This window comes from Osmia bicornis, chromosome 16 (genome assembly GCF_907164935.1).
Source record: "Osmia bicornis bicornis chromosome 16, iOsmBic2.1, whole genome shotgun sequence".
Lineage (NCBI taxonomy): Eukaryota > Metazoa > Arthropoda > Insecta > Hymenoptera > Megachilidae > Osmia > Osmia bicornis.
The window spans coordinates 3,421,862-3,434,136 of NC_060231.1; the positions used below are offsets into that span (position 1 = coordinate 3,421,862).

General features: G+C 37.3%; 3 protein-coding genes and 2 long non-coding RNA genes across 9 annotated transcripts; 2 read left to right on the forward strand and 3 right to left on the reverse strand.

The window, feature by feature from the left end:
• Window positions 1-335: 335 nt before the first annotated feature.
• On the forward strand, window positions 336-1,802 carry LOC123988591. Its single transcript, XR_006830201.1, has 3 exons — window positions 336-614; window positions 695-808; window positions 1,697-1,802. It is a non-coding gene; the product is annotated as an uncharacterized LOC123988591 (long non-coding RNA).
• Window positions 1,803-5,098: 3,296 nt separating this feature from the next.
• LOC114877985 (DNA-binding protein Ets97D) lies at window positions 5,099-7,355 on the reverse strand. Of its 3 annotated transcripts, none has more exons than XM_029191247.2 (6): window positions 7,057-7,355; window positions 6,544-6,841; window positions 6,324-6,474; window positions 6,173-6,249; window positions 5,864-6,098; window positions 5,099-5,797 (listed from the first exon to the last, which is right to left on the reverse strand). In XM_029191247.2, the coding sequence occupies exons 1-6, from the start codon at window positions 7,092-7,094 to the stop codon at window positions 5,280-5,282; spliced, it is 1,317 nt and encodes a 438-aa protein (XP_029047080.1). In that variant the 5' UTR covers window positions 7,095-7,355; the 3' UTR covers window positions 5,099-5,279. The 3 variants fall into 3 exon arrangements, with proteins under 3 accessions (XP_029047080.1, XP_029047083.1, XP_029047081.1); XM_029191250.2 differs by having other exon boundaries at window positions 7,017-7,105; XM_029191248.2 differs by lacking the exon at window positions 7,057-7,355 and adding an exon at window positions 6,928-7,020.
• Window positions 7,356-8,043: 688 nt separating this feature from the next.
• On the reverse strand, window positions 8,044-9,120 carry LOC114877986 (myb/SANT-like DNA-binding domain-containing protein 3). Its single transcript, XM_029191251.2, has 2 exons — window positions 8,944-9,120; window positions 8,044-8,829 (listed from the first exon to the last, which is right to left on the reverse strand). Exons 1-2 carry the CDS (start codon window positions 9,118-9,120, stop codon window positions 8,149-8,151), a joined length of 858 nt encoding a protein of 285 aa, XP_029047084.2. The 3' UTR covers window positions 8,044-8,148.
• A 434-nt stretch (window positions 9,121-9,554) lies between these two features.
• Window positions 9,555-10,648, forward strand: LOC114877987. The gene is made up of 5 exons (XR_006830184.1): window positions 9,555-9,647; window positions 9,730-9,914; window positions 9,989-10,092; window positions 10,159-10,318; window positions 10,396-10,648. It is a non-coding gene; the product is annotated as an uncharacterized LOC114877987 (long non-coding RNA).
• Window positions 10,649-10,668: 20 nt separating this feature from the next.
• On the reverse strand, window positions 10,669-12,114 carry LOC114877983 (THAP domain-containing protein 2-like). 3 transcript variants are annotated; one of them, XM_046289168.1, is made up of 3 exons: window positions 11,751-12,114; window positions 11,017-11,612; window positions 10,669-10,745 (listed from the first exon to the last, which is right to left on the reverse strand). In XM_046289168.1, exons 1-3 carry the CDS (start codon window positions 11,852-11,854, stop codon window positions 10,672-10,674), a joined length of 774 nt encoding a protein of 257 aa, XP_046145124.1. In that variant the 5' UTR covers window positions 11,855-12,114; the 3' UTR covers window positions 10,669-10,671. The 3 variants fall into 3 exon arrangements, with proteins under 3 accessions (XP_046145124.1, XP_029047078.2, XP_029047079.2); XM_029191245.2 differs by having other exon boundaries at window positions 10,814-11,612; XM_029191246.2 differs by lacking the exon at window positions 10,669-10,745 and adding an exon at window positions 10,837-10,928.
• Between the last annotated feature and the right edge of the window lie 161 nt (window positions 12,115-12,275).

Here is a 12,275-nt window from a genome sequence, read left to right on the forward strand (position 1 = left end):
AATTACCATAGGAGACATAATGACTAATTAATTTGAAAAACAATCCATTTTGACCCCACACGTCAATCGCCGGTGGTTCTAGGGTTAAGAAGCGCCCGACAATGAAGAGGAATCCCTATAATTAGCCCTACGGTTTGAATATCTATCTAATAATTAATTACTTTTGTAACCTTATAACATTGATGTGTAACATTGGAATCATTGCTTCACAGGGTAAGAACGTATCTCATTTCAATGGAGACGCAACGTTTGATGCGCAAGCGAACGACTTAAGAATCCTTTTTCATGATTGCAATAAACTTCAAGAGGGCACTTTGACGTCTTGAAAGCTATTGGAACCTTAGACTGAACAATGATATTCTTCTGTGGAAAACATTAGCGGTCTCAGGAACATTTGCTGAACAGCTTGTGTATTGTTCATACTGTAACCAGGAACAATGGATATTCGCCAGGACATGTGTCGTACCTTGTGTACACCGGACGTTCCGACCGCTCTGTCAACGTCTGTTAACTACCAGTATGACAAGAGAACTATTTCAGTGAAGTTTTATTGATAGATAGACAATTTAAGCCTTGCTTTATGATTGAGCCCAGATGTTTATATGGTCCACCAGGTATCCATTGCTTTATTACTATATCACTAATGTATACCAATTCTTTTTTTTACTAAATTTACATTCCTTTACTATTTTAGAACATCCCAGGTGCTTCATGTATGATTAGATAAAAGGATACGAAGGATCCCTGCTTTACCATCTTGTGATTAAAAAATGAAGGAAAAGAAGATTTGAAAAAAAAATCTTTGCAAGTGCGTACGTCCCTGAGATATGCAATTAGCACAATTATATTTCTTTCTTTATTAAATTTAAATTCCTTTATTATTTTAGAACATCCCAGGTGATTCATGCATGATTAGATAAAAGGATATGAAAGTTCCCTGCCTTACCATCTTGTGATTGAAAAATGAAGGAAAAATTTGAAAAAAAAAAAAATATCGTCGCAAGTGCGTTCGTCCCTGGGATATGCAGTTCATTCACACGGCTGTGTTTCGCTAAATATAATATGGCGGTGACCCCGGTCCTTCACTGTCGACTCCCCTTCCCCATCCCTTGATTCCCCACTCCTCCCTTCAATGCTTCCCTAATTCAACGCCTCTGTGATTACGTCCCTGCCCTCGCGTCCCCTGTCCGGGGTACCGTCCCTTCCTTCGACTCCGCTTCTATTCCCTTCTCTTCCTCTTCTTTTCTCTTTACTTCTGCCTCCTTTCTTTCCACCCCACCGCCACCCGCTTCGCCGGCTAGCTTTCTATTCTCTGTTCTTGGTTGCCGTGGAAGAAAAACTGACAATGAGCAAGAAGAGGCTTCTCTGATCCTCTATCTTTCTTGATACTTTTCTGCCTGCTCCAATTTTATCGTATCCCACCATGATTGGCAGAGGTGCTTCCCTTAAGACCTTATCGTTAGATTTGATTAGCAGTATGATTGCTCTTTTATTTTTTCTTATTATTAGTTTAAGGGGAAGGAAGAAAGTTCCATATTCCTCCTAGGATTTCCCAAAATTTGAAATAAGTAGTGGGAGAAATGAATGTTTATAACAACGTCTACACTTATTTTTATATAGAATTGTTAAAAAGATTACTTTTAATTGATAATGTTTGATCAGTGGTTCCTAAAGATACTTTTATTTCTTATGCTAGGAAGAGGCCGAGGGTTTTGGGAGAAGAGGATTGCCAGAGGATCTCGAGGTGCAGGAAAGAGTGCAGCTTTACGTGTAGCGTACAGAATTCTGGCTCGACTGCTCCTGCATCCAGGCCCTTCACCGCCTTTTAGACCTTAAGTTTCATTCACACTGAACAATTGAAACATCTTTGTGTGCTTTGAAAATTTCATTTCAAGGTGTTGGCTTTATCTAAAAGGTAACGTTATAAAAATATTAATAATTTCCTATTGATATTTACTCTACATTGTAAATCATTGTCATTATTATTAAACTGTAAGAAATCATTTAGAATAGTAAGTAATTAAAAACAAAGAAATGCTGGAAGAAGAAATATTCAAAATATCCTAAAAATTATTAATTATTAATTAACATCAATATGAAATGCAGAATATTTATTGATATTTTGTATTTATTTCAGGCTGAAGAATACTTCCAGGCAGATAGATGGAAGGAGCAGAGGCAATCTAATCGTAGAGCATAATCGGTCAGTTGGAAACGGTGCCTAACATCCCTTAGGGCCGCGCAAGGAGAGCTGCAGAGGCCATTCAACTGTCTACGATCGAGCAGGCAGGGGATTTTTACAGCGGCCGGAGTCTACCTACTCTCTGAGCTCTCGTATTCTTCTTGCTCTTCTTCTCTCGCCGTATCCTCCTCTACTTCTTCCTCTTCTCCTTCTTGTTTTCTTGTACAGCTTCCTTTTTCTATGCCCTCCTGATCTCTCTACCCTGCAATGGCGTGGCGAGTCAGGGACCGTGCGTGAGAAAGTCCAGTCAGAGATCCTCCAAATTATGCTGAATTTCTAGCCAATAATTGCACCGATCATTTAGTTGAAGATGTTCTTCGGTCACGCGTTCGAAGGAATGAAATTTTTTAGAACCTTGAGGATTAATCATTCATTAACACTAGGTTGCCGGGCTCATATCCATCAAAATAGATATAGCACATATTGATTTTTGGTACTAAGGAGTGTACCATTAAGAACCAACATATGTTTCGAAAAAGATTATTTCAGTTTTATAGCACTAAAATTGTAAATGAATCAAATTCACTCGCTCCGGCAATCTAGTGTTAATTGTATATTGTAGGAATCTGAAAAATCAATAAATCATTGGTATAACTAGGATTTTTTTTGAGGTGTGCCATTTTAGAATTTTGAAATGGTAGGAACACCCAGGCCCACTCTGTCCCTTACCTAATTACTCCAATGATGAAAGTATTAATTACGAATTACATATCGTTTCTTTTTCTCCATTTTTAGGTGAAGTATTCCAGAAAGATGAGAAAGGAAACGGGATCATCAACGAAGCGAAAGCGGTTATCAGCTATACTTGATGATACTAACCCGTAGATCCGAACTTGTGGGCTTTTTTATATGTATACCGCAAGCTCCTATCTACCGGTACATGTAGTCAGGCCAGCATTTAAGCTTTTCGACGGAACCTCCTCCTTCTCTTTCGCGCCTCTATGCCATCCGCGAGTAGAGGTACTTCCGGTTACCAAGACTTTTTGCCAAGTAATATTCTGAATAGAAGAGTTACATCAGGAAGGGGGAGAGAATGAGACGATGCGCGAGAGAATGAGAATTAAAAATTTAAGTACAGTATACAAAAATAAATGTAACACCATTACGATATTAGGCCGCCATACTAGAACAAAGCGATTGATTTGCAGTAAAAGTAATATTAACAGAGTTGGGACACAATATAGCAATTAAAACTAGTGTTTAATAAACACTCACAGTGCCCACTATGATCGGTTTGCAAAGAATGGTCAAAATTGATAATCTAATTTTTGAGTTAAAAAGTCACCAAAAAATCCCTATGAGTTTAATAGAGGAGCCTCGCTCCGACAACGTTACTCGTTATTGTTAATGTTCGATAGCTGTTAAAAGCAGGAACGGAAGCGAGAATTAAGAAGAGGAAACGAGCAGCATTAGCGACGACGCCTGGGTGAGGTAGTAGGTTGTATAGTAGGGAATGGAAATTCGCGTGATACGAAGTCCACTGTACAACTTGCTAACTTTCCCGGTCGTCGACGCCGCAACGTTTCATCGATTCGACGTTTTTATCTTCAAGAAGATTCAGAAGATTCTCTGACGAAGATACCGAAGTTCTATTAGTGCGTAACGCGCGTATTTGCAGTGTGAATATAGTATTAAATAAAGAAGATGATCTGCTACCAGAAACGATGCTTGTAAAATAAGTTTATAATAAGAAGAAATTAAAGTGGTTGTATCAAGCATAAATTGTTTTAAAATTGAACAGATGATGCCTTTAAATTATCTTAAAAAGCTGAAGTATCATAGAGGAATATAAAATAATAATAGAGACAGTATATTGCTTGCAACCATCTTAAATTAATAAATAATTTTATATTTTCTTTTCTGTTAAATTGCAAGGAAATGAATGGTGGTAGATCCTCTTAAGACGAGAGTGTGTACTTTTATACGTCTATGTGTGCAATAGGTACACGGGTAAGGGATGAAAAGGGGTAGAGAAAATGAAATGAGAATATGGGCAATGGCGGGCGGGCTGATTGTAAAGCCTGCCGCGTCGCCGGTCCCCTGAGACCCTAACTTGTGACGTCGCGACCGATATCTCACAGGCTAGATTCTCTGGTATTGGCGATGAGTGCTGCCTTTTGCCGATCAAAAGTCAGTCCTAGTCATCAGAGATAGAAAACGTCCGGATACGTCGACGCCCTATAAAAACGAGGAGAGACTCGACATTCAAACGTCTACTGCATGACGCATCTTGGAAAATCGTAGTTTATATGTGAATATATAATGTACATCAATATTGTAACGCACTGATGCAACATTATTTATAAATTTATTTGTCACCAGCAGTGGCGGTTCGTGAGAAAATTTTTAACCTTTGTTTTAAAAAACCGGCATTGCGGGAACGACAGTGCTCTTTCTCCTGCGCAGCCTAGTGCGCAGCTTCGTATGTGAGCATGCGCATGCGCATGCGCACAGGGTCAAACACCACGCCGCTGGAACTGGGAAGATTTTTGTATCTTTTTCATAAACTGGGGGATGGCTACTGACATTAAGCTTAAGGATTATATATTGTACAAGTATAAAGAAAGAATTAAAGAAAAAAGGACTCATCAAGTGGAAATAGGGGGTGCTGCAGTTCCACAGTGCCTATACGCGAGCCGCCACTGGTCCAACAGTTATATATTCACGTCAGGGGATATCCTGAAATTGTCAAAGTACTTTTCATTTTCTTTTTAGTTTCTTCATTTTCTGTGGATGCTGATTTCAGTTTCTAAATCGTTAAGTTTATAACTAATATAAGTAATCCCTTAAATATCTTGGGTGGTGCATAGTTTCAGTTTATTGTAACGGTGTACATTAAAAAAATAAACAATGATCTTTATATTAATCTTTATATTTCAGTATTATATGCCCGATTGTCTGAGTAACAATTAATATTTTTTTCTTCTTATATAAACAATATTGTATATTTTTCACTGAATATGTACAATGATTGGTGCAAAATATTCTGGAAGTAGGATGATAAAGATCGTTGTGAGCGTAGAAAAATAGTGTTCCATCAGAAATATCTTCTACCTTCTTCCACTAACCGACTAAGCTCAGCGGCCGAGTAACCGAGAACTTGCTTCAAGTCGCATACAAATTTGTACACAAATCGTTTCCCGTGAACCTTAGAAATCATATCTCCGTCGTAATAATAGCGTAAGGCGCGGCTCAATTTTTCATAATTCATCGACGGTTTGTTTTTACGCGCACCCCAAAGTTGTGCCACCGCTTCTGGTTGATTCAACTTGAACTCTCCTTCGGTCCCCACCCATTGTATAGCACCTCTGTGCTCCCGGTCGGTTAATAGCTCCAACAAAAATTGCCATAATTGTATCTGACCACTGTTGACCGAACGGCTAGAGGTTGCTATCGTAATTGGCGTGGATTCGATGTTCTCAAAAGGAACACTGACCACTCGAGCCTGTTGATTCACCACCGGTCGGGATTTTGGAGTCTTCTGGTTTCGAACTTTGATTGACTTCTCAACGTTATTTTCTGTAGGTGATGCTGGAGGGTCCTTTTGTACAACGGCTAAGATAAGGTTACATAATTAATGAAATTATTCAATAATTTAATAATTGCTTTAATAGTACGTACCAACAAATTTACACTTTCGAAGTAGCTCTAAATGAGTCCAAAACACTTCCCCTGGATCAAGTGGCACTTTCGCCTGGAACTCCTCAAGCGTAAGATTGCATAACTGTTGACCAGTTATGTTCCAATCAGCTAATTTCACCGATGCTAAATTGAACTGTCTCACTGCCCACTGAAGCCAATGCTTCACGTGCGTCTGTGTCCATTCTTTCGGATCGGCTGGAATTTTTAACCGTTCCTGTATAATATATGTGTGTGCGTAAAATTTCAACATGTATTAACTGTGAATTCTATACGAGATTTAAGTTGTACCTGTTCTTTCTTGTACTGTGGATCAACCATCCATCTAATTATGTTTCGTTTGCTGTCTTCATTAATTGGAACGGATGCTAAAGGAATAAAATAGAATTGAAAGATATTCAAAGTATACATAATAAGCATTGTAAATAATGTTAACGCGTACTGCTGTTCTCTGCTAATTCTATGTAATCTTCGGCAGGTTTCAAGACATCTACTATATTAATACGTCTTTGATTAGCTTTTATTTGAACATTTACTTGAACTAGTCCTTCTCCTTGAACGCATTGGTCCACCAAGTTTTTGTGACTCTCTAGCTGAAAATATATTTACAAATTAAAGAATATAATGTTATAATGTTATTATATTATTCAGCTGCGATATACCATTTGAGCATCTTGCAGCCAAAATGAGTAGTCTGTTAATTCAACTCCTAATCTTTGTTCTAATAAATTTCTTAAAGTGGACAGAGGTTCTCTTATGTCCATATGCTGCATTAGTACACCTTCGTTGCAGTCGTCTCCATTTACTGCGCCCTCTAAAGCAAAGCTTGGTTCTACTTCCAAATCGGAACTTTCTTGTTGCAGTTGAGCCATTATGTCGTCTTCTTGCGATAATATGGCCTCTGGCTCCATTTTAATGCGTTTTATGATTGCATAATCAGAATCATCATCCGTGTCAAAACTATGTAACGTAAACATACAGTTTTTTTAGCATAAATCAAACAGCGTAAATCAATAATGAATGTATGAACAATTGAAGATCATTACACGTAATTAGGAACAGTGTATCTTCTATTATGGTTAGGGTATTAATAGAATTTCATTGTAAACAAAGTATCCCCTTTCTAGCAACTAACTTGTGACATAGATTATGATGGAAAGTTCATAGTAACCGACCTCTTCTCGCAATTTTTCCGTCCGTTTCCAAGATCCATCAGCACTAATCGAAGCTGTCAAAGCTTACAAAGTAGACCTGAATGAACTTTAACCTTTACAAAATAATAAAGCTCTCGTTTTCTAAAACTTCACGGACATCTTGTATTACCATAAATGCATTACCATGGGCTACAAATTGCATAGATGCATCAGCTTCGGTCAAACTTCGTTTTAGGGGATCAAAAATTAACGGTTCCAAAATATGTAGTCTTGTAGTTTTTGACTTGAAACATTCGAAAATGCAAGTTAAAAGTCCAGGAAACCAATGGTTTAAAAAATACAATTGTATAAAAATGTACGTATTTAGTGATGTTTGACAGGTTAGTACGACGCCATATTGTTTCTATGCATTCTCTGATTGGTTCGTTAAAATGACTGTAACATCCGCTTACCTTATTTAAAAACATACTGCTTCTTAATTGCTGTGATCAAGGAATCCATAAGGTGTATTTAGTTAATTTTAAAAATGCTATGCCACAAAAATTCACATAGGCGATTTGAAAAATCTTCCACGCATCCAATCTACATTTTGAATTTATGTGCGAACCAATCAGAAGGTGGGTAGGAGCAATATGGCGTCGTACTAACTTGTCAAAGTACGCTAACGCCGGTATTCAGAGTCGCAACTTATTTCTAAGCTGGCATCAGCTTAAGCATTTGCTTAGGAAAGTCTTAAGCTCTTATGAATTCATAGTCGAATAAGTCCGCCTTATTTGTAGAAAACGAGTTCTTATTTGTCTTCATTGAGGTTATGTTTTTAAGTCGACGATATTGAGGACTTAAGCACGCGTTTGAAGGTATTATTGTACAGTGATGGGACGGGAGAGAGTAGGTTAGGGTACACATATACGGTAAAAGTAACGGGATTCTCATCCTGGGCAAGAACACCAGCCACGCTATTTCTCGTAGTCGGCATTCAACGTCTTAAGCACGCGTTTGAAGCTAATATTGTGGTGTATTCAACAATTTATTTTGATTAAGTACAAAATGGACTTCGAGGATATCGAGGACATTGAAGACATTGAGGACATCCAGAATGAACATCCAGAAATATCAATGCGATACATTCGAGACGGGAGTAATCCGTTTGATTGTTTTGACGAGGAAGAATTCCGTAGACACTACGGAAGCAGGGCTGCAGAAATGTAATAATCGCATTAATTCAATTTCCAATTGGTTTTTCCGTTCCTCGTGCCGCAGTTTTAGGTCGGCCAATTCTTCGCTTTTCATTGTCCGTCTTATTCGCTCGAATTTCAACCTCCTCTCATCATAATCCATCTTTGGAGCGGTGGAAGTGGCTGCTTTCTGCGGTTTTCGCTGCAGCGCGCTGTCCACGATTTGATCAATTTCTAAGTTTTTAAATTGTAGGGACCGATTGCAGTTTTCTTCTTCACGGCCCTCATCATTACCTTCCGGTGTAATGTTTGTACTTTCCTGACTGGTGTTTATACAAATTGGATTATCATCCACTTCAACATCGTCCAAAATGTATACCCCATGAAATATAGCTTCGCGTCTGTTCGCCAACTCTTCCTCTGTGTAATTGGAGGATAATATACTTGGCGCATTCTGCATTAACGATGGCACGATCTCCGCTATTTCTGGGTTGATTTTGGCTGCCGGTTCTGCCGGTCCTCCCCCTGTTGCCAATCGGGATTGCCTTTCCCTCATGATCGCGGTTCGTTGCGCAGCCGTCATATTACTCCACATCTTTTTAAGCTGTGCAGTATTTCTCTGAAAAATAAAATTTATATTACAGGGTGTCCCAGAATACGAGCGCACACAGTGCGTTTCAAATTACAAATAGCGATAATAGTTTCATGTAATAATATCGTTTATTCTACAAACCTTGCATGAAATCACAGCCGACATATTATACTGCTGTGTGATTTTCTGCCACGCATCTTCTTTGTTCTTCAGAGTAGAACTGTCACTTTTCTTATTTTCTACTATGTGCGAAAACTTTTTTAATATTGCCACGAATGTATTCTTATCGATTTCGGTAAAATGTTTCTTACTGGTCATTTTGTATAGAAAATCGCACTGTCCTTTCCTATGTACGGTTGTACGGTAAGTGCCGTGGGGTTCATCACAGTCTTCTTACCAAAAGGCAATGCCTTCCCCACTCCGAAAAAGTCCACATTACAGGGCGGTATTCACAGTCGCAACTTATTTCTAAGCTGGGCATAACACATGCTTAAGACATCGGCTAGATTCACAGTCGCCGAATAAGCAACGTCTTAAGCCTCAGCTTAAACATTTGCTTAGAAAAGTAAATGCTTATCGGTGTAGATTCACAGACGATGCTTAAGAAAGTCTTAAGCTCTTATGAATTCATAGTCGAATAAGTCCGCCTTATTTGTAGAAAACGAGTTCTTATTTGTCTTCATTGAGGTTATGTTTTTAAGTCGACGATATTGAGGACTTAAGCACGCGTTTGAAGGTATTATTGTACAGTGATGGGACGGGAGAGAGTAGGTTAGGGTACACGAATACAGTAAAAGAGATTTAAATTACGCTGTTTGCGGTATTATGCTACTGCAAGTTTTCAAGTAAGTCATAAATATATATCAGTATCACTACTCTTAAAAGAAGTAGAAAAAAATAAAAATTATATATGTACTGTAATTGTAGCTTATTCTGGGAAACAGGATGAATGTTTCTCAGCCCAGTTTCCCACATAGTATTTAGAGTGAGTTTACTAATGGGCAGTCTGATGACGGAGTATATCAGGTTTCCCAGGGATTCAGACAATTCCACTCAAAATCGCAGGTGATTCAATAATCTGGGACAGGGAAACAGAGCTATTGGTTTACCAGGTATGGATTTTATATCATTATAACTTTTTCTATATACATATATACATACATATACAATGTAATTGATTTACCAGGTGTGGACGACGCTATTGATTGCACCCACATTAGATTAACAGCATTCAACAACATGGAAGAAATGTACAGAAATAGAAAAGGATATTTTTCATTGAATGTTCAGGTATGTCATTAAGTTATTTATATTAACCAATATTCATCGAAATGAACCATATTAATATAAATGCAGGCTGTCGTGGGTCCTCGTATGGAATTTTCCGTACATCCCGATTACACATGCGATATGTGACGGAAGAATTAGATGGAATCCTTGTCGGGGATAGTGGATATCCATGTCTGCATTTTCTCATGACACCGCTGCGGAATCCACAGACTTAAGAAGAAATAAGGTAATACTGCTACTGTTTTACTTATTTACTCGACTGATTGATGCACAAATTAACATTAAATTATTTGATCGACACAGGTACAATGAAATCCAGATCAGGACCCGACCTGATCATTAATGTGGTCTCTTAATTCTAAAAATATATTCTTATCTACAAAGTAAATCATCATTTCGTATGTAAACTTATTCATATTAAATTGGTCCAATGTTTTATTCATATGTATATAAACGGTTAATCCATTTTCAATTTGTTTGCAAACATATACAAGCGTTTCTGATGGGTATAGTAATGACCCCCTGTTTTTAATATTTATTAAATTACAATTAACGTTTGTATTTTGTTTAATTAATACTTCAACAATGCAAAATTTTCCTCAGTTTTCTTAATATATAACCAGCTATGTATGTGATAACTTCATTTTTATATTCTGTAAAAAATGGATATTGAATATGTAAATTGTAATCGTGATCAGTGGGAATTTGCACTTGTACTTGCATTTATAATAGTAACAGGATCGCGTGTAGATGGTGTATGCAATATCGGAATAGATTCTAAAGGTATACAGTTACCAGTTCCTGTGTCTTTTATTTCTACATGTACTATTAAGTTTCTGAAAATGGATTTAAATTGTTTAACAGTGGGATTATTATTATATCCTCCATGTATGCGTATATTATTAAATAATAATTCTCGCGTACCTGCATCTAAATATTGTAGTATGTCACTCTCTTCTGTTCTTAATAGATTCCTCTTCTGTAGATCTTTTAATACATTTTTTAGAGAAACCAGCTTTTTCTGCATTTTCTTTTGCTCATAACGACTTACAGATAGCTTCCTTTTCAAAGCAGTAATTTCATTTTTGTATAATTTTCGAATTCTAGACTTAGTTGGTGAATTCATAATCCTATCAGGTGATATACTGGTGGAACGATGTATCATTCGATGATTATATGAGCATGTATCATCTTCTTTCGTCACATCCATTTCTTCTATGATTACATCTTCTTTCTTCACATCCATTTCTTGTATCTGTACTTCATTCTTTTCAGCTTCATTATTTATATTTTCTTCAACAGAGGTTGTGTTTTGGTGATCTATCGGAACATCTAAACGTATTTCTGCTTTACGTAAGTATGGGATGGCATCTTTTTTTAATTTACGTTGTGGATGATTCAATTCATAATCTGCTTCTTTAAAATGAGCAGAACAAACTGCTGCTGTTTTTGTGGGAATATATTTTTCCAATTGTATAGCTTTAAGCCATTTACTACGCCTCAAGATACATTTAGGAAATCTAAAACAATATATTAAATATATGTATATATAATATTTGCATTATGAATACATTACATTAATAACTAATTATAAATTTTGAATCCAGGTAACCTAAAAATTGAATTTATATAACCTATAAGAAAAACATTTTACTTACAAGTGAAATGAAATTTTCTGTTCTGAACTATTTTCCAGTTCAATCTGTTGTATATTTTTTTTACTATGGCGATTTTTACACCCGTGCACGACACAAAAACTCATTTTTTAAAATGAAATTTATTAAACCGTCCGCAATAGATGGGAGCATGGAATGCATGGAAGCATTTGAACATGTGATACCGTCTTAAGTCCTTGCTTAAGTTGCGACTCTGAATACGGCCCTAAATACACTTTTTTCACACAGTTGTATTTTTTAATAAGACGTTGCGACTCTGAATCCCGGCCTTAAGGCTGGTTCAGACACGGCTAGTAGTTTAGTCGAGTGGGGAGTAGCTACTTACTACTAAACCGTTTAGTGCATAGAAAAGTGTCCGGACTAGTACAGTTGAGCTTTGAAAATCAAGAGTTCAAGATATATCCCTTGACTAAAGAAATGCGTCCGGACAGGTCTGTCCCGAAGGCTAGTTAGTGGTGGGGCAAGCCTAGTTAGTGGTGGGGGAAGCCTACTCGACCAGAAAAATCC

What these genes read in the sequence shown, in the direction of transcription:
- LOC114877985 (XM_029191247.2), bottom strand. Translation starts at nt 7,094, where the DNA reads ATGGATCTTGGAAACGGACGGAAAAATTGCGAGAAGAG. An exon ending in CACAGTACAAGAAAGAACAG is followed by an intron (nt 6,099 to 6,172) that starts GTACAACTTAAA and finishes TATATTATACAG; the next exon opens with GAACGGTTAAAAATTCCAGC. An exon ending in TCGAAAGTGTAAATTTGTTG is followed by an intron (nt 5,798 to 5,863) that starts GTACGTACTATT and finishes ACCTTATCTTAG; the next exon opens with CCGTTGTACAAAAGGACCCT.
- LOC114877986 (XM_029191251.2), bottom strand. Translation starts at nt 9,120, where the DNA reads ATGACCAGTAAGAAACATTTTACCGAAATCGATAAGAATACATTCGTG. An exon ending in CGGCTGTGATTTCATGCAAG is followed by an intron (nt 8,830 to 8,943) that starts GTTTGTAGAATA and finishes TTTATTTTTCAG; the next exon opens with AGAAATACTGCACAGCTTAA.
- LOC114877983 (XM_029191245.2), bottom strand. Translation starts at nt 11,854, where the DNA reads ATGAGTTTTTGTGTCGTGCACGGGTGTAAAAATCGCCATAGTAAAAAA. An exon ending in CAGAAAATTTCATTTCACTT is followed by an intron (nt 11,613 to 11,750) that starts GTAAGTAAAATG and finishes ATATTGTTTTAG; the next exon opens with ATTTCCTAAATGTATCTTGA. An exon ending in ATCCTGTTACTATTATAAAT is followed by an intron (nt 10,746 to 10,813) that starts GCAAGTACAAGT and finishes CATTTTTTACAG; the next exon opens with AATATAAAAATGAAGTTATC.